This window comes from Antechinus flavipes, chromosome 2, assembly GCF_016432865.1.
Source record: "Antechinus flavipes isolate AdamAnt ecotype Samford, QLD, Australia chromosome 2, AdamAnt_v2, whole genome shotgun sequence".
Taxonomy (NCBI): domain Eukaryota; kingdom Metazoa; phylum Chordata; class Mammalia; order Dasyuromorphia; family Dasyuridae; genus Antechinus; species Antechinus flavipes.
The window spans coordinates 102,686,634-102,713,165 of record NC_067399.1 but is presented as its reverse complement, the minus strand read 5'-3'; the positions used below and the strand labels follow the sequence as shown (position 1 = coordinate 102,713,165).

At 37.4% G+C, this 26,532-nt stretch overlaps 1 protein-coding gene across 2 annotated transcripts in view; it reads right to left on the bottom strand.

Annotated features, from left to right (window-relative positions):
• SPTBN1 (spectrin beta, non-erythrocytic 1) overlaps nt 1-26,532 on the bottom strand; it is a 265,930-nt gene that overhangs the window by 149,191 nt on the left and 90,207 nt on the right. The window contains exon 1 of one of the 2 annotated variants that reach the window (XM_051975276.1): nt 443-566. The exons of the other annotated variant lie outside the window; for it this stretch is intronic. Coding sequence (XP_051831236.1) covers nt 443-551 — 109 coding nt within the window. The 5' untranslated portion in view covers nt 552-566. Of the gene's footprint in view, nt 1-442; nt 567-26,532 lie in introns of those variants that run through there. 2 annotated transcript variants of the gene reach the window in all.

Genomic DNA, 26,532 nt, shown 5'->3' with positions numbered 1-26,532 from the left:
GAGTGGGGGTGAGAGAGAAAGGGTAAGTTTGTTTGGATGTTAGGTATCAGACAGCTGCATACCAATAGAGTATTTGCATGGGGGGGGAGGGGGAAGAAGGGTAGGAGGGGAATAAGAAACCGGCTCGACAGGCAGATACCTGCCAACCAGGGGGGCCACTGGGACACTAGAGAAAGAAAAGGGAAGACCGTAATCAAGCATTTGACTTTCCTAAGATTAGGTTTGAAAATATATATATATATGTATACTAAAGAAGGAAGATCCCTGACAACTAGTGGCAATTACATGGGCCTGCGCAGCAGTTTCAGCCTTGGATCTTCATTAGGATCATATACCATATGGCATAAATAAAGCATCCAGAACACTCCGCCCCAACATAGCATCACATCAAGACAAAGCTTTCAGGAAAAAAAGGGGGTGGGGGTGGGAGTGGGGGGCTTACCTTGGAGCTGTTTGAACCTTCCTTCTAGTTGATTATAATTGTAAGGCACCTGACTCGTATACCCCGGAGACAAGGGCCCTGAGATACTGGACGTTCTTTGTAATTCCATTATGCCCAGTGTAACCCCCCGATGGATTGCTGCAGGAAAATTCCACTCCTGCCCCCTCCAACATCCATCCAACACCAGCACCACCAGAAAAGCAGTTTCCGCGGGGGCTGGTGGGCTCCTGTTGCCCCCCGAGGTTTGGCTTAAGTTGAACCTCCCTCAGATAGGGCTTCCGTCTCCAGAACCCGGCAGGCGCGTCCAAGCGATTGGGTAGGGAGGCTGCAGGGGAATCCGGCGGGGTCCAGGGCGGATTTCCCACTTGGACCAGGAGCTTCCTCCTTGTTCCTCTTCCTCAGGGTACCCAGCCTAAAGCTGGATAATTTTTTTCTTTAATGACCAACCCAAATAGAGGGGTTTAAAAAAAAAAGTCCACCGGGCGCCAAATCCTACTTTTTAAAGAAATGTTAAGTAGAAGGGGGAAAAAAGCCAAGCATGCTACTCCCATTCACCACTCCCCTCCAAAGCTTCCAGGGGCAGCGGGAGCACACCTCCCTCCTCCTTCAACCTTTCTGCAGCGGCTGTGGGTTTGTAATTTAATCAGTAGCCACTCACTGTGTATTTAGTGGTGATGTCACTTGATTAGCATAAAGCATTGTAGAGGAAACGAAGGCCGTACCACCGGGCCGGGGTGTGGGGGAGAAGGGAACGTGAAGGCGGGGTGAAACTGCACCTTGGGCCGCCCTTCCCTAAGCGGGAGCCGCCAGAGGATGGAGAGGGGGACTCCTCCCGGACAGTCGCGCGGCGGAGACGGGGCGCGAGGGGCTCGGCGGGAGGGTACCCGACGGAGCCCGCCCCGAGGGGGGAGGCGAGCCTCGCGTTTGGTACCTTCCTAAACAAAGCTGGTGGAATTACAATCTTTTGTTGGGAGCCTCATGTAACGGAAAAGTCTCCGATTACTATCACATGAAAAGGAGAGCCCTCCCCAGTTGCGTTGCCCTGGGGAGGGATTTGGTAAGAGACCCCGCCAGGTAAGGGGGAAACCTGCGCTCATTCACTATTTAGTGCATTCCGGGTTGCGGCTGCCGAGGCTGCTGCCAGTCCGAGATAACGTGAGCGGCGGGGACCTTGCACCTGGGGCGGCGGGCGGGCCCACGGAGAGGCTCCTCCCCAGGGCGCCAATCTGTAGCCGCAGGATGGCGGAGCGGGAATCTCTGCGCCGCGACTTGGACCATCTCAAATCGGGGCGGTCAGCCACGGCCCAGATGTGTGGGGAAGCGCGAGGCGGAGAGGGGCGCTTGAGATCCGAGGCGTCTGTCTTTGCGACTTCCAGAGGGCCTTTCCGCTGCCGTCTGACACAGTTCCACCGGGATTTGGAGAAATTCCTAGAAACCTACCCTTCAAGCCCACGCATTTCACATCCGGTCCACGTGTGGCGTAGCCATACAGGTTAAATAAGACTTAACACAGCTTATATTGAGAAACTGCTTCTCAAAAAGGAGGTTAAAAAGAACAAACTACTCAGTTTTACATGGTGATTGGAATAGAATAAATCCTCCTCACATAGGACTTTATTGAGATAATGTATGTAAAGCATCCTGCAAAGTCTTAGCTACTTATAGGGTGTCCCAAAAGTCTTAGCCCAATTGTAAGCTATGGAAACTTACAACTATAGCAAGACTTTTGCGGCAATCCTCTGCTATACGTAAATTAAGCCAATGTTATTACTAGATACATATGATCCTATATTATCCTAGCTACAACTCTTTTAGGTAAAGAGTGCAAATATCAAAACAAAACGTATTACTGGTGCTTTATTACAAAAGCAAAAAACTCGAGAGGCAATTTCCTCTAAATATAATTTCTCCCAAATTTCTTCCCTCTCTCTTCTCTCCTCACACAAAACAGTTTTCAACATTTTGAAATTGGACTTCAAATTTGGAGACCTACAGTACAGGTACAAAGGGATTCAGAGTTAAATAGCATTGGACCCTACTATAAATTTACACCTAGGCTTTTTTTTTAAACACTGTTAAAAGAAGTGCATCTTCCTTATTACTTGGAGTTAAAGCAGAGTCTGGATTTCTATCAAGTTGCTTGGCTAGGAAGAACCAAATCCTTCTAGGTAAGCAGATTAACACATCTATAGTGTCAACCACATGTCACCCAGGCCAGGTCTAAACCAGCGCTGGAGAACATTCAATTCATCTTTTAAAACTACAAATGACAATTGTCCTATTTACTGCAAAGCATTTTACAAACTAGCAACAGACTCCTGTCGTATCCAGCATTAGTGGGAAGCAATTAAGTAGGGTCACTTAGCAAAATAAACTACAGCTAGATATTTTTTTCCCCTCACAGCATGCCATCTGCCACAAAAATACATTTTTAAAAAGCAAACTAGGTGAAATTCACCTAGAAGAAATTCCCCTGAACAGACCTATATGTTTGCTGCCACATGCTGTGCTCAGGTGTCTCTAGTTGGGCACTGAAGCTACACCTAGATTGTCTCTGCAGATTGTCGTCTAGGAAGAGCTGTAGAAATCAGATTGCACGGGTTTCTGAAGGCTGTGCCAGGACAGCACAAGCTCTGGCAAGTTCAACCCACGCTGGAAGGGTTCTACTCAACTAGGGAGTGTTACTGCCAGACTACAAGCTGGTGTATGAAAAGCTCCCCACGACTCTCATCCTTGACAGAAGGGTTATGTTGCCATGGGTCCCAAGGGAGGGGCAAGCTGTTGCCATGAAAGCACATAGGTGATGACCATCTATGATGCCGCCAAGATGGTGGGCAATTCCCCACCAGTTTGTCACTGTTACCAAGCACCCATGAAATCCTTTTCTGATGTAACCACCCCCAATTCTCCAAAAGACAACAGGCCAGGAGATGATAACTGAAGTCAACCAGGCCAGTATAACTCCTACAGATACCAGGATTTGGAATCTTACTCTGGGGTTGCCACAGACTGGCTTATTACCATCAGCTTCAAACAAATAAACTTCTCCCTATGAGTTTCAGGCAACTCTGAATTCTACTAATTCCCAAGTGAACACAAAACTTTCAGACTTAGCCAAATCTTGTTTTTTTGTCAATTACATAAATTTTACATGTATGTAATTGCAAACTCCTCATGCCAGGTTCTGTGTCTTATCTACTTTCATATTTCCTGTGCCTAGGAAAACACTGTATACATTGTAAGTGTATAATATTGGTTGAATTTAGTAGGGGATGAGTCTCACATATGCTTATCTATATTCAGAGAGGTTCATGACTTGAAGAAATTTTTTTTCAGCCACTGTATGTAAATCATAAATTCCAAATTATAATAATTTTAAAATGTCTATTACCTTTAACAAAAATATCAAGTATCTCTATGTCCTTTTGAGCTTTTTTCTGTGTGGTGTTTTTTTTTTTTCCAGATTTTTTTTCATATATACAACACATTATTGTTCTGAATCTCTTTTCATATGTCTCATTTTCTGTCTTCCCTTATTCTTTTATATATTCTTTACATTGCTATTCTTTATAGCATATTAATATCATTTTAGTCACATCTCACCATTTGTTTAGTTATCCCTAATTGCTAGACATACAGTCTATTTGTTTCTTTTGCTATTGTGAATTCTATGAATATTTTTTTACAAGTGGCCCTTTCTCCCCCTTTCAATAACATCCTTAGGGTCTAGCCCTAACAGTGAGGTCACTGAACGAAAGGGGAACAAACAGTGCAGGAGTTCTGACTGCACACTGATAGTCTGTTTCCCAAGAGGTTGCACAACTCACACCTCCACCTATTTTATCTCATCTCTGCCAACACTAATTTAGCATTTTTAAAATATCTTTGCTATTGTGCCCATTTGAGATACAATATTGTATCACTGTCCTCAAAGCCATGAAAATCTGGGTTCAGGTTTCATCTTTGACACATCCTGCCTGGGCAAATGACTTAAAACTTCTCAGTCCTGTGAGCCATTCTAACAGTACAAAGTTTCAGAGAGGGTGATGACCTACACTGGTGGCAGAACTTTAGCCACCAAAACTTCCCCATATCAGTGAAAGCCATTATTCCTTTAACATTTCAATAAATACACTTATTTAAATGCTTGTTGGATTTAACTTGACTGTAAGATGGTATTTTTCAGAGTTGTTTCTCATTAAGAGTGTTTGAAATTTTTTGATAGTTATCTGGTATTATTGACTATACTATTTTTGAAAAATGCCTATTCATGTCTCCTTGATGGCCTCTGTGGAAAACAATGTTGCTTTTTATAAAAATAGATTCCTCACTGATTTTGAACATACCATTCTTATCAGAAATATTTGATTTTGTATTTTATGACAGATTTTTCTTCATTTTTTCTTTTTAATGTGAATATTTTGCTTTTTGAAAAAAACTATTTTCATACAAATTACATCTCCAATCATTTCTTCTATTTAATCGATAAAGAAGAATTTTAATGAAATTCAATATAAATAGAAAGGCACTCCAAGTGGAAAAAGCTTCATGAGTTTTAAAAGAAAGAAAGCATAACACTTCTTGAGAAATTCCAAGAAATATAGTTTGACTGAAACTATGCTCTGAACAGGGAGTTATAAAGGGAAAAAAATTGAAAAGATAAGTTGGGGTTCAGCTAAATGGCCCTGAAATCAGGAGGACCAGAGTTAAAATTAGGCCTCCAACACCTAACACTTCCTAGCTGTATAACCTAGGCAAGTCACTTAAGTAAGAGAGCTCAAGCGAGAGGGAGAGGGAGTTGGGAGTAGAGAAACAAGAATCCAAGATAAGGATCATAGCCTGGGTAATTGAGGGAATACAAACTTCATCAGACATTTAGAGCTAGAAGGGGCCTAGTAGGCCATAGAAGGAGTCCAACTCCACAGGATCATGCAGAGGTAGAATTGAGAAGCCATTACATCTAATACTTAATTTTAGAGAGAAGGAAAATGAGGCTGGGACAGGTTAAGTGACCTGCCCAGATCAAGCACATTTACTAAGACTGAGGTAGGAGCTAAATACAGGTCTCTCTTCTTAACTCCAAATCCAACACAGCCCCTAAAAAATGAATAGTTCTAATTGTTATTTGTAGGGGGAGAGAAAATGATGGAGGAAAAAAGAAAAAAAAAATTTTTTTTTATTAGAGCATGTTAACATTGAAATTGCAGAATGCCAATAAAGAGATTTTGGAAATGAATACCAGCGATTTGGACAGAAGTCAGGGCTGATACAAAAGATCTGACCCAAGTTTTGGAAAGAAATGAAATTGCCAAGAGAAGACCGTGTTCAAAACTATATGGGGAGGGATCTAAAATTTAGAGGTGGAAAGAGGAAAAAAGAGAAAAAGAATAGTCAAAGAAAGGAAGTCATAATCCACAGAAACTGAGGCAGCATTAAGGGCTTTTTTAAGAAAAGTCAACAGTAGGGCTACAAAATCAGAGAATATGGAATGAAAAAATGCCTTTCAATGTGGGATTAGCTAATCTCAGTAGGCTTTTGTTTTTGTAGGCCAGTGAAGGCAAAAGGCTAATTAAAAGGGATTTTAAAAATAAATTAGTGGGTAAAGGAAGAGTCAAACTACAAGTATGAAAGAAAAGTGCCTGAAGACCCAAATTGGAAAAGGATTAGGACTACAGCGGAGAGGAGTTAAAGGGTGGGAAGCCAGTTCAAAGGAAGGAAGGAAGTTTGTTTTTAGAAGACAAGAATGAGTTTGTAAATAGAGGAACCCTTGGAGAAGTACAACTCTCAAGGTCTTGGAGAAGTCCAATATAGCTAGGAAGAAAAGCTTAGGTAAAGAGGATATTTCTTTTGGGATAGTAGTTGGGTGGAGCTAAAGTTATGATTTTCCAGTAGCAATGTATGACCATAAAAGCTGGGCAACAAAGAATGCTGAATGCCACAAAATTGACACTTAAGTCATAGTGCTAGAGAAGACTTGAGAGCCCCTTGGACAGCATAGAGCTCAAATAGTCAATACCTAAAGATATTGCTTCAAACTAGTTGCTGAAAAATCAAATATCAAAGCTGAAGCTTAAATATTTTGGCCACATAATGGATGAGACACATAGGAAAAGACTGATGTTGAGAAAAACTGAAGGCAAAAGACAAAAGGGATAACAGAAGACAATATGAATAGAAAGTATCATGAATACAATGAACATGAATTTGGATAGAAGTTGAGAGACAGTAGAAGACAGAAAGTCACAAAGAGTTGGACACAGTAGAAAGAACTACAAAAAAAGAGGAAAGCATTAGTGAAAGTATAAAGAAACCTGGTGATGGAAAGAGAGTTTGTATTATGTCATATCAGTAAAAGTAGGCAAGAGGCAGCTAGGAAATGCAGTAGATAGAATACTGAGACCTGGAATCAGGAAAACCTGAATTCAAATGTGGCCTCAGACACTTACTAATGTGACTCTGGGCAAGTCATTTAATCCTGGTTGTCTCAGTTTCCTTATCTGTAAAAAGAACTAGAGAGGGAATGGCAAACCACTCCAGTATCTGCCAAGAAGAACCCAAATAGAGTCATGATTAAACAACAAAAAAGTAGACAAGGAGGTGACGTTTACAAAAAATCTTTTTGAGAGACTTGTTTTAGCTCTAGTAATCTGAGAAGGATGCTATAAATATCTTGAGGACACAGCCCATATCTTTTTCATCTTTGTATCAACAACAGTACCTATTAAAATTCTTTAAATAGATTATGGTAGGTACTCAGTAAGTAAATTTTGATTTTCGCTGAAAGAGAAAATGAAGTCAATAAATATTAACTACAAGGGAATACAACAAACCAGAGCAAGTGAGGGAAAAAAAAAAAAAACACTCATTTGCAGGTTTTAGTTCTGACCTTGCCATTAGATGAACATCTTGAACAAGTCACTTTCAGCATCTATGAAAATGTGGTAGGGAAATCTTGCTGTAGCCCTACTCCTGGACAAAGCGGGGGAGGAAGAGATGGACACACATACACATAGCATTTATTAAATATTTAATATGTTCTTGATACTGTGCTAAATGCTAGAAATCATATAAGAGTGTCAGTTTATACCCTCACGGAGGTTATATTCCAATAGAGGAAGATAAAAGGGAGCAGTATGGGAGGTGAGGGGAAGTAATATAAACCCCTCAACCCACCTTCCCACACCCTTTGGAAATAATGACCAGGAAATTATGTAGAGGACTACAATCATTTAGACTAGGTAACTACCTCCCAAGAATTAATGTTCCTAAAATAAAGAAAAGTATTTCACACATATTTTCCCTTTCACAAAGATTTCAATGACGTTAAAGACCAAAATCGAAATCCAGACCTTTCTCAATATAATGAAAAGAAAAAAGTACTGCCTATTCATGTCCTTATGAACCAGTTGAGCACCACAGTTCAAGAAGAGTGTTTTTAGGAACACCAAGTGCAACTTATTTTAATTTTCTTCTAATTCTAGTCAGCAAGAAGGCAGAAAGAGAAATCCAGGTATACCCTCAATAATTCTTTTGAAATAAAAGTAGTTGCTGCTTTGGTTTTTCTTTTTTCCTAGCATGTGGTGGATCTGTATACTAAGTCTGGGATGATTTAGTATTTGGCATGGGAATGGAAACATTAAAGAAGGAGTAGGAGGGAAAACTAGGTTCATTCCAAGTAGCTTTATGTACTCTAAAAAAGATGAATGCTTTTACTGCATTACAACATTCTGACAGAGTAAACTTTTGGATGTTCATTTCCTGAACATCCAAACATCAGGAATATTGAAAAGGTCCAGAGAAGGACAGCCAAAATGCTGAAATATGATGGGATCCATATACACTTGGAGGCTTACAAAAATTCAGCACCCACCTTCAGCTGGTAAAAATTGAGAGAAAGGGGATAGATTCCAAATAAGAAAAGGACAAAACATAAAACTATCTGGTCATATTCATATCCAATGTCTTCCACTAAAACTTTTCAGACTTATCTTTTCCTCATCGTCCACACTATTAAATCTCATTACCTTTCATCACACTTTAAACAACTGCAGTCATTTCTCCAAAACATAAAAGTCAAATAATTCATCATAATTTTAAGCCTTCCTATCACACTGCAACTTTCTACATCAATTTTCCTATCTTTCCTTGAATTTATTTCCTCCTCCCTGAGACTTCATTTTTTTTTTTTGGCTGCTCTTTCTCCCACTTGTGCCTCACCTTCCTCACCCTCAACTCCCTGACTATAAACCTGGAAAGCCTTCTACCCTTTAACTCCCTAGTTATTTGATCATATATTTTCTGCAAAGCCTGACCTTATTTAAATGGAAATAATTCCCCACTTAGAACACAATCATTTTAACAATGCTCCCTCTCTTTCCCTTCCAGAAAAATAATCACAGCATTTCAGTCAGATAGGACCTCAAAGTCTATCTAATCCAAATCTTAAATAAGCAAGAATTTCTTCCCCAAGTGGTCCTGAATATCTATCCATGTAGGAGAATTTTTAAAGGCAGTCTATTGCCCTCCAAGAGAGCTTATACTTTTAGCATTCCAAGCCTAATTCCATCTAGGACCAAGTAGAACAAGTCTATCCTCTGTTTCACTTCATAATCCTTCAAATACTTGAAGGCAGCTTTTGTTTCCATTTCTATGCTAAAGTTTCCTTCACATTAATCATTTCCAGTTTCTTCAATTGCCCATGGGTCATACTCAAGGCTTTTTGTCATCCTGGTTTCAACATTGTGGAAACACTATGACTTATCAGTGACCTTCATAAAAGTGATGCCCAGAACTGAAAACAATACTCCAAATATGTTCTGGAGTTGGTAAAATTTAGTGGGATTATTTCCTTAGTTCCATTCTAAAATGAGAAAAAAGCAACTTTTTCTTTTTAAGATAGAATAATTTCTTATTACTTTTTCTCCTTAAATATAATGATTCTAAGTCCTAGTTTAATAGCACCTTTTCTCTCAAGGGATATTGCAAATTAATTTTTATTTAATACTTTATTGGACCTATGCTTATATAGGTACCAGCACTCCCAATCAATCAATAGATATTTATTAAGCATCTATTATGGGTCAAGCATTTTCTAGAGTCTGGGAATACAAAGAATGAAACAATCCGTACCTACTCTCAAGAAGTTTACATTACATACTATACCAATACAAACAGCAACCTTTTTGTACCATCTTTTTCTGCATAATTCTTGTGAATGTTTTGCATAAATCTTTCCAAAGGGATTCATTCAATGCACCAAAGGTACATTTCTCTGGTTCTTTTAATTCTTTGGAGATTCTGGTACAATTTTTTTTTTAAACAAAACATTTTAGGTTAAATGTCTTACTTGGGGTCACTCAGCTAAGTGTCAAGTGTCTAAAATGAGATTTGAATTTAGGTCCTCCTAACACTAGTCAGTGTCCTATCTACCGCATCTCCTACTTGTCCCATACTAGTAAAATCTTGAGATTAGTCTTCAGTTATATTCCACTCTCAATTCGTGATTAGCCCAAGACCTTTCCTATTCATGTATCCTTAAAGTCCTTTATTCAGTTTCTCAACCCTTAATCTAATTCAAATAAACCTATATCAAATGAAATTGTTTGTTGCAAAAGAATGGGGGGAAAAGGTTGGAAATCACTGTCATAATAGTTAAGTATAGAACAAGTATGATAGCAAGAGTCCACAGCCTACAAAAACCAGATTTTCAGTTGAAAATGGACAGTTGCCAATGCCACACCCTTCTCCATACAGCAACTTATCAAGTCCACCCATTGCCTTTTTCAAGAGGCATCACACAGCCTGCCAGCATTCCCAGTTGCCATGATAACCATCTCCCTCCACCTTCCACTCAAGATTCCATGGTTTTTCTCTCCACTTTGACTCCTCCCATGTACCTTTTGTGAGTGTTTGCTTATACAATGAGATTATCACCATCTTTCTGGTATTATGCTTTCTAAATACGAACCAAAATTACATTAATTTCTTTGGTATATCATACATATCAATCACACTGTTGACTCATATTGAATTTGTAATCTACCCTAAACTTACTAATATATTTCAAATGAACTGTTCTCTAGCCATGTCTTCCTCAATTACATGATAGTAAAGTTCTTTTTTTAACCCAAATATATGAATTTACATTTAATACTATTAAATTTTATCTTATTAGATTTAACTCAATGCTCTACCAGGGGTCCTCAAACTTTTTAAATAGGGGGCCAGTTCACTGTCCCTCAGGCTGTTGGAGGGCTGGACTATAGTAAAAACAAAAACTTTGTTTTGTGGGCCTTTCAATAAAGAAAACTTCATAGCCCTGGGTGAAGGGGATAAACGTCCTCAGGTGCTGCGTCTGGGCCATGGGCCATAGTTTGAGGACTCCTGCTTTAAGTCATCTGCATATAGATAAGCATAGGCTTTATTCAAGGAATAGGTAAAAATAGAGAACAACACAAATCCCTTGGGGCAATCCAATGGACACCTTTAGAACTAGGATGGAATTATTATTAATATTCAAAGTCTAGCTATTCAGCCAGTTTTGAATCTACCAAATTGAAATACCAAATGTCATTTTCACATAATTCATTGTATAGCATTTTTTTTTTGCTGCCTCTGTATAGCAAATTATATCTAAAAAAGACTAGGTTTTTAGAAAAAATAGTTTTGAGTTCAAAAGGGGAACAATTAAATTTCATTCTCTAGGACTCATTATGACCAATAGAAAATGAAAATTTCATCTTTTTTTAGCCTCATCCAATTCAATTGAGCCTCATACATTCCAATTGAGGAAGGTAGACTACTCTCCAAGATTGATTCAGCTCTGAGATTCTGGATTAATATGAAAAAAAAAAAAATTGGACTATACTTATCTATTTCTTCATAATAGGCTAGAATATGGGGCAGGTAATACAGAAAATAGAACATCTTTCTCTCAAAGAGGGATTCCAATTATGGCTAGACTTGTGATATGGTTGTATCCTGATGCAAACCATGGCAAAATTACTTTAAAATCTAATTCTTTTCCTAGGTTCTTGGCCAACCAACCACATCCAAAATGAATACGAAACAGATGATTACTCTTTACTGAAGGGAGGAAAAAGGCACATTTAAGCATGGGAAAATGATATTCCTAGAAAAATATCTTAGAATCTTGTTCTGCACCTAAAACTTATTCCTAGATCTTTTTTGAGTGCTAAGCAGGGGCACAAGAATGTTTCATGAGAGGTCCCACCTTTGGCAAACAGGTGTTGCTATGTACCGTGAAGCAAAGGTGGCTAGGTTGTGCCACAAGCCAAATGTGTTAGAGAATGGAAACCTGAGGAATGTGTTTGGGGTCAGGCCTATTCATGTCCTTATTTCCTGGTTCTACTTCTATCTCCCATAGCAGTGGGAAAAGGCTGAGACAGTCAGATTTTCTAATCACTGAACTAGGAATTCATGTCAATGGAAGTTGAAGGAATTTTTACAAGGAGCAGAGTCCATTTTAAAGAACTGAGATAGAAAATCGAAATCCAGACCTTTCTCAATATAATGAAGAGAAAAAAGTACTGCATCTTTGATGAAGAAGTGGGTTTGGATCTTGACTCTGGTATTGTGTGATATGGGGCAAATCACTCTCCAGGTTTCACTTTGTTAATCAGGGGTATAGGATATCTTCCACTTACATCCAGAGATCTAGCTCTACACAGAAATAGGCCTTTGCACCTTGCCCTGAGGCACACACTACCCAAGAACTGATTCACACAGATTGGAATGAGAAAGCATCAGAGGAAAAGGCCAATTATCTGGCAGGTGTGTCTCTTGGCTTAAGGAGATCAATAAATACCTTCCAGCAAGAAAATTATAAAAAATAAAAGCCTGTGAATCACTAGCTACCAATCAAAGCAGTAAATGTCAAATGCCAAATAATAAGTGTTCAGACTTAGAAGTTCAGAAGGGAGAGATCTGAGCAGAAGTCATCAAAAACTCCCCTAAGGAAGCAAGATCTCAGTGCATGTACTGACCATGCTAAAAGAGAACTACCTGGAAAAGCTTAACTGAAAATTGGGAAAGTTGCTGTCTTCCACCCTCGTTTGTGTTGTTTCTTATCTGTGTAGCATTCTGTTGTGACTTGTGCTCCACATCCTACCACCCACTTCCTATAACCATCTCACACACACACACAAATGTGGCGTAACATTATGTCTGGAAAGACAACTTTTTTCCCACTCCTTAATAGAAGGAAAACAGGTACAAACTCATTCATTTGAAAGGAAATCTATATGTCCTAATAAAGATATACCCTTATTTTAAGAAAATAAATAAAGAAGGCACTAGACAAAGTTAAAGATCTAGGATCTCGTTCCAGTATCAGCACTATTTAATTTGTAAACCTTTAACCTTGTCACATCTCTTCTTTAAAATGAGGGAATGGGATAAATGATCCAAGGCTCCTGACAGATCAAAATTTTATGACTTTATTTCAGACCAATTTGTAAAAGAGATAATTTAGGAGGTTACTCATCTCAGAAGGTTTCCTTTAAAAAGTAAATATATTGAAAATCATCCACTTTGCAGAAACAGGCATTTACACCACTGCTTGAGAACATCCAAGTCCATAAATCTTTGGACTTGGAATTTGAAAGAATCCTTAAAAGCTAAACCCAAACAAGAAGTCCACAATTCAAATTAGAAGTGTTTGATGGGTTTTGACAGCAAAAGAGCATTTTTTATTCATTTTATTAAATTGTGCACCAAAGATCTACAGACACAATCAAGACCAAGAGTGCAGAAGGATGGAGGACCCAAATGTACAGAGATGTGATAGTGAAATGGAAGACATTCTGAATTTGAGATCAGAAGACCTTAGTTCTAGTCCCCATTCTGTTACTTATTTATCCATGTGGCTTCTGAGACAATATTACTATTACTAATAGTAATAATAGCATTTATTTAGAAATTTGAGGTTTGCAAAGCACTTAGAAATATTCTCTCATTTCATCCTCAAAACTCTTGGGTATAGTTGCTATTATCATCCCATATTACAAATAAGAAAAACTGGGGCACAACAAGGTTAAGTGACTTGTCCAGAGTGACATATATAGTAAATGTCTATCAGCAAAATTTGAATGCAAGACTTCCTAGCTCCAGGCTTAGTATTCTATCCATATTATGAATGACCCAAAACAATAAAAAAAAGATGCATAGGTGAATACTCCATCACTTTAGAAGGAATGACTTGCAAACAAAAGAATAATAAAAAGACACAGTTAAGAACACATGGTCAGAAAAGGGTGAGAAGGAATGAATAGATGGCACACATAAATGAGGTCCAGATTCATTGAAATGGTGCAGAAGACATCTCATTTAGTCTACTGCAACACAAAGTCCTTAGTGATAGGAACTACCTCTCCTCTTTACTCTTCCTTTCCCCAGCAATCTCTAAACCCTACTTCATAATAAGTACTTAATAAGTACCATATTATCATTAAATTAATATACAATCTTCACTTATTTGGTCCTTTGGGTTGCTAAATTCATCTCTTTTTGAATAGCCCTGAATCTTAGTGAGGAGGTTTACTGGCAAAGTGAAGCACCTTTAAAGCCTCATCATCAATAAGGAATTCTTATTCCACTGTGACTTTGCCCAGGTTATCTTTGATGATACAGACTGGTTATCTCTGTTGAGTGCATTGGTCCCTGTCTTATCCCTCACTTAATAATGGTAAACATGAGTTTGAGGAAAAAGATATCCCTGGATTTGAACTTCTCAGGGAATCTTGTGTGATTTTTAACATATGCATGAGAGACACCTACATTGAAGGAAAACCTTTAGGACATGCACACAAATAGCTATAATGGAAAATTAAATACAATACAAACAAATGCTAGTAGTAAATCAGAGAATGGAAAAGAGACTTCTAGCCTGCAGGAAAAGAAAGGTTGTTAGAAGAAAACTTCAGAGAGAAAATAACATCTGAGCTGGGCCTTTGAAGGAGGAATGGGATTTCAAAAGACAGATCCTGGTGGGAGGGCATTCCAGCAGTGACAATACCATAATAAAAGGCATGGGGCCAAGAAAGAAAGGAATGTGTTCTAGGCATGGCAAACAATACAGTGGGACTGAAGCACAGTTTGTGTAGGAGTGTATGGTAATCAATAATACATTTGTAGGTTATGGTACAGTGGATAGCTAGCTAGCCTCATAACCAGGAAAACCAGGGTTCAAGTTTCACTTCTGATACATGATGTTTGTGTGACCCTGGGCAAGATACTACAATTCTTGATGTTCCAGACCGGGGCTTCTTAAATTTTTTCCCATTTGTGACCCTTTTTTTGCCCAAGAAATTTTTACATAACTCTGCGGTATATACATATATGAAATATGTACACCAATTAAACATTTACTGGTAATAAATTATAATTTTGTGACCCCCATATTAATTATGAAATCTCACATGGAGTTGTGAACCACAGTTTAAGGAGCTGGACGCTAGGCAAGTCTCAAGTCCTGAAATTGCAAAGAAACTGCTGACTTCATTTGATTGATAGAGTTTATTCACCCATGAATTTCTCAAACCATTGAAATCATGGATCCAGTACTTATCCCTATCCTTGTGGGTTTTGGAAAGGGAAATTGTGGAAGACTAGAAAGATAGATGGGAGCCAAATTGTGCAGGATCTTGAATAAAACGAGTTCATTTGATGGACAATGGAGAAATCATTGAGGATGTTGGAGACAACTAGGTTTGTTATAACAGAAAGAAATAGAAAGAGATCAGAAACATATTGTGAAAACTTTTAGGGGGAAGGTACTTTCCTCTGACTTCACTTATTTTTTTTAAAAATGCAATAATAATTAGCATTTATAAAGTGCTTTAATATTTACAAAGTGCTTTAATTATGTCACCCCATTTGAACCCCAGACCTTTGAAAGAGATGCTCTTGTTATCCTTTTCATACAAAAGAGGAAATTGAGTTTGAAAGAGATTAGGTGACTTGCCCAGCATAAGTGTCTGATACAGTAATGAACTGAAATCTTTCTGACCCCAAATCTAGTTCTTATCTACTAAGTCACCTAAATACCCCAATATTAAGGGAGCTTGGTGAGATGAGATATAAAAAGAACAAGGGTATTATATTAAAATCTCACTTCCTAACCAAAGAACACATTTCTCTGTAAGGAAAAAATGAGATGGGAAAGGGGGCGAGTTGTCATTTCTCATGGTCCCAAGGGATAGTATTTCCATAACTCTATGACTCATCATTCACTGGGAATATGGAAAGGTAATGTGGTATATAGCACAAAGACCAAATTAAGAATAACTTTTGGATAAATCTGACCAACCAGACCTCAGTTTCTTTATCTATAAAATAGAGGGAATTAAACTACATAGCACTTATCTATGTAACTCTGAGCAAATCACTCAACATTCCTCCATTTCTTCATCTGCAAACCGAGAAGGTATGGCCTCTGAGATCCCTGCCAGCCCTAGCTCTAAGATCCTATTTATGAACTCTAAGTCTGTACTTTTCTTTAAAAATTCTATTAATCCAATGATCTCTAGGTTACAATAGAGTCTTGATATATGACTACTGTGGGGAATCCTATAGCTTGAGTATTTAAAACTAATCTTTAGGTGGGTGGAGTAAGAAGCAACTTCTGAAGGATATTATTTTGCAAGTGACCTAATTTGTCATAAAAGGTCAAGAGCAGGGAAATAAGTACCAAAGAAAACCCAACTTGGTAGAGACATTATGTTCTTCTTGGCCCAACTTGCCCCCAGAACTCAAGGAAGTTTCTTAACTATCTGTGTTCCAAAGAGTAATGAGCCAATATAAGTCCCCATGTATGAATTCAGTTAAATTTGATTCAATTGCCAAACCACACGAAGGTGTGGTAGGTGTGAATTTATGAATAGCTTAGGGAAAAGTAAAATGTGAATATCTGTAAGGTACATCCACTTATTTCTTCTTCTCAGTCCTCACCTGACAGGTAATCTATGCTTGCAGATCTCTGAACGAGATAGCTGTAACCAGCTTTGGCGGGCGCACCCCTCTAAAGCCACTCATTGGTTACAGACTCTGAATAATACATGAATGGCCAAGTCACTCAGGAGGACAGGGACTGATAATATCCTCCTAGCTGCCCACCAGCTGCAAGTTAGCCAGCAAATACTCCCTGGATCTTACTGGAAGAGAATGGATGCAAGACCAGTGTCAAAATTTGATTCTGCTCCAGAGAACTAAGATCTTTTTTTTTTTTTTTTTAAGCTTAAAGGACAAATGAAAATTCAACTGAGTGTATTGTAGTAATAGATTTGAGAATATCTGGGGAAATCAGGCATCTGTGTGAGAACTTATTAAAAAAAGCTTGTAATGGACCAATATTTCAACTCCAGATCTCTTCAGGGAATATAAACTATCAGGAAAGGGGTTCAAGACATAATTTCCCACTGGGTGATACTATGAATAGAGTGCTGGGCCTGGAGTCAGAAAATCTTGAGTTCAAATATGATCTTTATAAGGAGTAATTAAAAATAAGTAGGAATATGGAGACTAGTAAGAGCAACCTGTTTCACAAGACAGGAGCAGATAGATAGGGTCAAGGATCTGCATGCAGGAGTCCATCACAACAAGAAAGGCCATTTCTTCATCAGAGACTTGAGTGGAGGAAGTTATCTCAATGACAAGAGACAAGAAAGAGGGACATCCTTAGTTGTATGACTTTGAGCAAGTCATTTAACAATTTAATTTCCTTAACTGTAAATAAGGATAATAATAGCTACCTTGCAAGGTTGCTGTGAGAATCAAATGAGATATTTCTAAAGTGCCTAGCACAGTGTTTGACAAACATCAGACATTTAAGAAACATTTGTTTCTTTCCTTCCTCCCTATAGGACAAAAGTCCCAAATCCTTAATCTGATATTGAAGCCAGTATCTGATCCCAACCTGTAATGAAGATATTGACTTACATTTATAATAGTGCTTTACAATTTATAAAATATTCTCTATGAATAACTTTCAAGGTAAGCAAGACAAGTATTATTATCCCTATATTACAGATGAAGAAGGGGAATTTATAGATGAAGTTAGAGGACTTGCCTGAATAACTAGCTAGAAAGTACTGGATGCAAAATGTGAACCCACATTTCTTGCTCTAGTGAGGTTAATCTTTCTCATCTTCCTCATATAATTCACCATTCTGCTCTTCAAAGCAGCTATTCCAATCCTTCTCATCTTCATCTCAGAGTCATCTTCATCTTCTCATTCCCACCTCCCACATCCAATTTGTTTCCAAATTTTGTCCTGTCTACAATATCGTGTGTGTGTGTGTGTGTGTGTGTGTGTGTGTGTGTGTGTCCCTCTTTTCTATTCCAATAACTTCATTTTAATCATGGAGAAATGGAAGCCCAGACGGGACCTGACTTGCCCAAGTCATGCTACCATTAAGTAATAAACACAGAAGCCCTGAATCTTTTGACTCTGAGTCCAGGAATCATTCCACTACTATGTGATTTCCTCACCTATTGGTGGTGATAATTATTCTTGAGTTGATAATTCACAAAACTGTTGTGAGCAAAATGCTCTGAAAACTGTAAAAGGGCTCCGTAAATGATGATGATAATAGAGCTAGAGGGCCAGCTTTGAAGTCAGGGAAATCTGGGCTTAATTCTGAACCCTGACCCATACTAGCAGTAGAAGCATGGGCAGATCAAGTAAGTATTCCATGACCCAGTCATTTCTGTAAAACTACCAACACAGATCTGAGCCAATCACACAATACCATATACACATTCTCCCTCTTCCCTCTCTCTCTCATCCCTCCCACACACACAAATACATACACACTCACACACCCCAATTTAAATACTTCCATAGCTCTTATGACTTCTAGAATAAAATACAAACTTTTCTGTTTTGAAAACTTCACAATTTCCTTTCAGATTAATTTCACCTGGCTCCTTCTCCCAATCTACATTCCAGCCAAACTATTCTGCTTCCTGTCTCACAAAGGACAGTCTATGTCTTTGCACAGATTCTCCTCTGTGCCTAGAATGCTCTCCCCCTTTATCAAAAACCTTTGACTGGGAAATCTTTCTTTTCATTTAAGACTCAGTGCTTCCTCTTACCTGAAGCCTTTCTGGATCTCCTCAGCTATTAACATTCTCTTCTCTCCCCTTGGGAAATTATATACATTTTATATGAACTTATTCATGATTATTTCCCCACAAGTAAAATGTCAACTCTATAATGGCATTTATATCACAGTATCCCAGTTTCTAATATACTTCTTAGTGTATAGTATGTGCTTAATAAATGCTTGTTAAATTGAGTAATTTACAAGGGAGTTGCTAAAGTGCATTAGTAGGGGGCTAATTCTACACTGGGGATATCCCACACTAATCATGAAATCACATATACAAATAAAAATAAAACATTAAGTTGTTAGTGGTGCTTTTGAGATGTGCATGTCATTTACTCAATTAGAAGGTGAGATCCTTGGGGCCAAGAATTAGAAGGCCCAAATATATTCCCTTGTTGTTCTGTAGTGTTCTACTCCTTGTAATCCATGAATTCCAGGACTATTCATGATGTTTTCTTGGCAACAATACTGGAGTTGTTTGCCATTTCCTTCACTGGTAGATTAAGGTAAACAGGTTAAGTGACTTGTCCAGGGTCACACAACTAGTAAGGATCTTGAGGTCATATTTGAACTCTGGTCTTCCTAACTCCAGGCCCAGATCTCTGAGCCACCATGCTGCCTTCTAATTCAGATTAGGTGTAAATATTTGGTGACTGTTAAAGCCTAAAAAGAAAAGTAACATGAAGGAGAAATATTTGCCACTCATTTCAGTGAAAAGCAGTTTCAGTCATTTAAATGAAGGTCCCCGTTTCCTAAACTTTGACTATTCACAAGGACAAAGATCTAGCAGTGATTTTTTGGATTCCTGTAAAGTAGCCTGAAGGCAAACTATAGGTGAAAGAAGGAGGAAATTGGAACCATTTCTCATGAGGTAATGTACCTGTAATGGGGCCAAAGTCTGAAATCACAGAGAAAGTCCATTCCAGCTCCCCTACCCTCACACCACCCTTACCTTCCTCTGGAATCTAAGAGGCAACACCCTACAATTCAACAACAACGTTAATGCTGATGGGGAAAAGGGCCAAAATATCTTCCCAGGGTTTCTTAAGTGTAACTTCTTCCAGTTTAGGAGAATAATTCAGAGGTCGTGTGGCACCTGAAACTTCAATCTGAGAAACCTCCTCCTCTATTATATTTGTTGATCATCTTCCTTCCTCTTTTTATTTTGAACAGGGAACAACTTACACCCCTGGGTTGTTTCATTTTTTTTAAGTTTGCAAAAAAGACCTGAGAGTCCTGTAGATTTTTTCATTATAGTGTGACTCATTATAGAATGACTTCCCTCCTCCTCCCCCCATTATAGACTACATGTGAAAAAGTATACATTTAGAACTGGAGGCTTTAAGTTAACATTCTGGCTCTATGACTTCCTACCTATGTCACCTTGAAAAAGTCACTGGCTCAAAAATGTTTGTGGCAGCCCTGTTTGTAGTGGCTAGAAACTGGAAAATGAATGGATGCTCATCAATTGGAGAATGGCTGGGTAAATTGTGGTATATGAATGTTATGGAATATTATTGTTCTGTAAGAAATGACCAGTAGGATGAATACAGAGATGCTTGGAGGGACCTACATGGACTGATGTTAAGTGAGATGAGCAGAACCAGGAGATCATTATACACTTCGACAACGATATAGTATGAGGACATATTTTGATGGAAGTGGATTTCTTTGACGAAGAGACCTAACTGACTTTCAATTGATAAATGACGGACAAAAGCAGCTATACCCAAAGAAAAAACACTGGGAAACGAATGTGAACTATCTGCATTTTTGTTTTTCTTCCCGGGTTATTTATACCTTCTGAATCCAATTCTCCCTATGCAACAAGAGAACTGTTCGGTTCTGCAAACATATATTGTATCTAGGATATACTGCAACATATCCAACATATAAAGGACTGCTTGCCATTTAGGGGAGGGGGTGGAGGGAGGGAGGGGAAAAAAAATCGGAACAGAAACGAGTGCAAGGGATAATGCTGTAAAAAAAATTACCCTGGCATGGATTCTGTCAATATAAAGTAATTATTAAATAAAAATTAAAAAAAAAAGTTTTAAAATTAAATATAAAAATAAAAAATAAAAAAAATAAAAACTTATTTAAAAAAAAAAAAGAAAAAAAGAAAATCACTGGCTCAGTAGCAATTTCCTTGACTATAAAATGGGGGTGAAGGGGAAGGAAGAGGGGTTGGGATTAAATGATATCAAAGGCCCCCAAAAGCTCTAAATTTATAATCAAAATCAATTCTCCTTTAAAAGTTGTTTTGTTTTGCTTTGTTTTAAACAAGCTGAACTGTCTCCTGCTAATTAAGCACATTTAGCCACATTTTTATTCATCTATTAATTAATGAATCCTGCTCTTTACTTCATTTCCCTCCCCCTCCTCCAAAAAGGAAAGAAAAACAGAATTGTTAAAAAGTATTTTGGGACTAATTAGTAGAAAGAGGATACAAGAAATACTAGAATATGATGTGGCATTTTATAAAATGTCTCCCTTATATTTTACTTTAATGAGACTATTAATAAACCAATAAACATTGAGGTAGATCATAGTACAAGGGAAGAAAGTGGTAACTCTAAAACTTTCTATGGACAGTCTATAGACATGGTACAGTACTGGGAAGTTCTGAGTTCAAATCCAGCCTCAGACACTTAGATCCTCCTGTGTGACCTTAGGCAAAGCCATTCAGTTAACCTCTGCCTGCCTCAGTTTCCTCAAAAATAAGGATAATAATAGTTTCTATCTCCCTGAATTATGAAAATAAATATCAGAGAATATTTGTAAAGCATTTAGCACAGTACCTAGCACATAGTAGGCATCTAGGCATTCCAAATCCACCCTCCTCTATACCTTTTTCTGGGAATGCTTTTTACCGTCTACCTCTATCTTTCCCTTCTTTTTTTCATTTTGCATCACAATAATAATAATGATAATGATAAATAATAATTCTATTTTGACTCTAAATCTCACAGCTATACCTAAGTAGTGAAGCATCTACTTAATACAAAGTATCCACATTTTCAATTCTTGAAGACTCTCAAAAATCTGTCTGCTGAGTATAGAATCTTTGACATTTAGTTTCTTTTCTCACATAAAAGGCACAAAGAAAATTAAATATAACATAATAATGGATGCTAGCAATATATCCTGTTTTAAAAACTCAACTGTGAACACAAATTGCCCTAAAAAGAGGAAAACAGCAGCTACTTGTTCTACTCCTGTTGAAGCTTTAAGGATCCTAGATCTTCTAGATTCTCCAGTTTTGTAATATTCTACTATTCTCTGATCTTAAATATTTGGCTGTTATTACAATGGCTAAACTCTGTTCTACCGCAGGGACATTGTATCTGTATTTAATCTTGGACAGGCTTTAGTTTTCTTATCTATAAAATGAGGGGATTTAGCTAGATGACATACAAGTTCCCTTGCAACTTTAAATCTATGAAATATGGGGCTCCTTCATGGTAGTTTTGCAGCAATAAAAGCTAATCAGGATTTGTTCCATCAGTCTTTCTATACTTCTTATTAAAGATTATAGGAAAGCAATTGGCAAACCTTTTTTTGTATAAGAAAAACTCATATTTAATTAAAAGTGATCATAATAAATGAGAGAAATTTGAGTTAATTATCACCTTGTTAATTATTACTTCCCTTTTCCTGTGACTCATTCAATTTGAAAGAGGAGGGGAGGAAGCAAAAAGGAGGAGGGAAGTTTATTGATTGAGTCCAAGTTATATGACATTTACCATTTATCAGAAAACAACAAAGGTTGCTACCATGCATTTACCGATATAGTTCAACACTTCAGGTATAAAACAACCAACAGGAAAAGGAAATAACAAAAATCTAATCTGTTACCATTCCTAGAAAGCCATCTATAAACTTTTTTTTTTTAAAGCTAAAAGGGATCATTTTTTCCCTCCTCATATTCTCTTTTTACAAATGAGGAAGCTGCGGCCCAAAGAAGGGTAGTGATTTGCTTATGATCACAGAGCCAGTACATGTCAGAGCTTGGAAAGAGCTCTGGATAAGCAGAGGACCTGACTCTGAATCTCACCTCTTCCACTCCCTATGTCAGCTGGGAAAATCACAATCTTTCTGAGTCTCAGTTTCCTCATCTGTAAAATAAAGGAATTGGACAAGATAACCTTTAAAAGTTACTATATCAAGTCTCAATCTATGACCCTATGAACCCCAGCTTCTAGAATTCCTCTCACTGATCCAAGTGACTTCAGTAGGTCTTAGTTGCTGCTTCCAAAAACATTTTTCTCCTTGGATTTAATTATCCAAAGATTGGCTTTTTTTCTCTCTCTAATAATTTTTAACAGAGTAGTAGGCATGGATTATCTATGAGGGTTCAAGAAAACACACAAACTCAGAGCAGTGCCTGACACATGGGAGGGACAGGATTATCTGGTGACTACAAATGTAGATCAGGGAATACCCAGTTCATGAGATCACAGCTTCATTACAATAATGGTGTACTCAAGTTATTGTATGTTCTATAAGAAATGAGAGAGTTGAGAGAGCAGAGACTTTTTCTCCTCAGGGCAAGAACAGAGATGGTTTACTTCACACAGAGGTCGAACAAAGTAGAAAGTACAGAGAGAAGAGATATTTAGTGTTTGGCCAATACCAGAGTGTTTCTAAAAATCAGTAGCTAGGAAGCCACAGACAAGCTTGCCAAATGTGTGTTCTTAATCAACTGTGGAGGGTAAAATCCTAACCATCCCATCATCCTTTAAGTTACTTTATACTTCGTGGGAGGGAAGAGATTCATACTATATTAACTCCATACCATTGCTTGTCTATCTACTTCATTTCTACCCACCTAATCTGAATTTCCTTTAGCACTTACTACTTGGTATCATTAATTTAGCCCCATCACAGGCTGCTGTATCCAAGCAGATAGTATACTATCTGAAGTCAGGGAACTATTTTACATTTTCTCCCACAACACAACCCAAAGCATTTAATGGAAGAAGATTTAAAATGTATAAACTAGTAGATGGCAGAGTGGTTATAATGCCAGACCTGGAACCAGAAAGACCTGAATTCAATTCCTGACTCAGACACTTAATAATGGAGTAACCCTGGACAGTTTCACAACCTTAAGATTATGTTTGTAAAATATTGTACAAATCTTCAAGCACAATATAAATACTAGTTATTATTATTGATTTGATTCTTTCTGGAAGGTCAGGAAGCATATGTTTCTTTTTCAACAACTATAATATTAAATATTCATGCAACTTACAAACATAATTTGATGTACTTCTTAAACCCCTATATCTTTGCACAAGTACATTTAACATCTGTCATAATTTTCTGCCCGAGTATAATCTCTAACTCACTTGAAAGTTTGATTTTTATTTATGGTTCAATTAGCCCTCTACCCTTTTCAAGGAGACTGGTCAGATTTATCTTGTGTAAGACCAGGGGAGAGTAAATCCTTTAGAATATCTGATTATCATCTCACTGTTCTTCCTGTTACACAGAGCCAGTGTTCATTAGTTCCTTTGGGAAAGGTTTTAAAAAGCTAACTTACCACTGATGAAGCAGATAACTCATTAGTTTATAACAAAACTTTTGCTCCAGTTCTAATTCTCAAATCTACTCATCTGTCAATATCTGATTCAAAACTGCTCCTAGGCTTATGTTTTCCCTTATGATCTCATGCAGTAATGGCAGTCTGACACATAGTAGGCACTTAATAAATGATAGTTGACTTCATTTGATTTAACAATTCCCTGTTGCAAAATATATGCCCATATGACAAGACTGCTTCCTTTCACACAATCAAAGAATCTTTAGAAGAATGAGGACAATTTCTAATAGGACAGAGAATGAAGAGTTAAATGTGCTATATCAGCATGTGTCAATTACATTACTGGATGCCATGAACTTCCAGTATTTGTTCCTAATGTAATAGGTCAAAGTAACTTTAACCAGATTAAACAAGTAACTTTAAACATAATTAATAAGTAACTTTAACCAGATTAAATATGTCTTAAATTTATAATCTATAAAATGGGGTCTAAGATACATGAGTGTTTTGACAGTTATGGGATTCTTCTCATAAATTGTTTCAAGATAAAAACTTCAGGCAAAATTTTAATATTTATTAATAATCCTTCTTCATTAAGTTTTTACTCTGCTGATCATGCCCCATTTGCCTCATGGGCAACTGTGAGTTCTTAGAAATTTTACTAAGGCAGCACAAGCCAGGGGCAGCTAAATTGGTGCAGTAGATAGAGCACTAGCCCTAAAGCCAGGAAAACCTGAATTCAAATCTGATCTTAACACTTTTTGGCTGTGTGACACTGGGCAAGTCACTTAACCTCAATTGCCTCGGGGAGGGAGGGAGGGAGAAAGAGAGAGAGGGAAAGAGAGAGAGAGAATGAATGAGGATAAGCAGTTTTTTTCAGGACCATCTCAAGCTGAACTCTATTTAAAAAGATGAGAAAAGCAAGATAATAACAATACCTCAACAATAGTAGTAGGATCTAGGATCATTTCTATCTGGACTCTACCAAATAGGAGATGAAAAGAATGAACAATATCATCACAGTACATATTCACCTCAACTCAGTTTGATCATGCTTATTACCAAGATCCATAAGATGATGGATTTTTTTCAGCAATACCAATTCTTAAAGACCATCTATTAAGTCGCAAAGGAAATGAAATACCCACACTAATGAAATCACAACTCCTTATTGTACCAAAGTATTAATAATTATACTAGAAATTTAGAAATAGTACTTTCCTTATTATTCTGCCATGCCACATTACAGCTGTTTCAACAAGAGCAATATAGAAGCCAAACAAAATAAAGTCCTACATAGGATTAAAGTTTGTTCTAGTAAGAATCTAGTCCGCTGAATTTCACTTTTCTTTTTTCAATGTAAACATGCTCCCTTTCATCCAAAAATATCAGATTACCCCAGAGAATATGTAAAATTAAAATAAAAAAAATCCCATTCCTAAATAACAATGCTGCAGTAAATAGTATTTCTCTATTCTATATTATCCTTACTGAAGGCAGTACTTAGATCTTTAATAGCTGAGGAGGAGGAAGAGGAAGAGAATAATAATAGCTAGCATTTATATATCATTTAAAGTTTGCAAAACAGTTTACAATTATTATCATATTTGATCTCCATAACAAATCCAAGAAGTAAGAGCTTTTGCTATTCCCATTTTACAAATGAGGAAAAAACACAAGTTAAATGATTTGCCAAGGATTGTATAACTAGTATCTCAATTCTAAGACCCAATTCTATCATAATTGCTTTTTTTACACTTACTGTTCATGAAGGGCACCTAATTCCCATATTCATTGGGGTTGTATTGAATGGGTATTATTGCCCTCCATGGTGCTAAAAAAAATTATTATTTTTTATAGATTATTTGTAGATTTAAAAGACTTTAGGGTAGCTAGGTAGCACAATGGATATAGTGCTGGAATTAGCATTATTGGAAAAGTCAAAAGAACAAAAAAGATCCCATACAAAGGAAAAAACATTGAGAGCAACATTATTTTGGTAACCATAAAAAATGAAAACAAAGTAGACTCCTACTGATTGGAAAATAGCTAAGTTAATTATGGTACATAAGTGCCATAGATGAATATTAAGAATTTAGAGATTTCTATCAGCTGATTTAAAATGAAATGAGGGGAAAGTCAGCAAAACTATATACACTGAAAACAATGCATGTGGTAAGATGCAAAAAGGAAATGAAATAATTTGTATCATCATAATGATGAAACTTGGCTTCAAAAACTTCTGATAATTTATCTCCCTCTTTTCTTTGCAGAGATGGGGAACTTTGGATATAAAATATTGCATATACTGTCAGATTTGGTATATATATTGGTTACTTTTTTATAAACTGCCTCGCCTCATGCATTTTAAAATCTTTGTTACAATAGGTAGTTTTCTAGGTCTAGGTCACCCT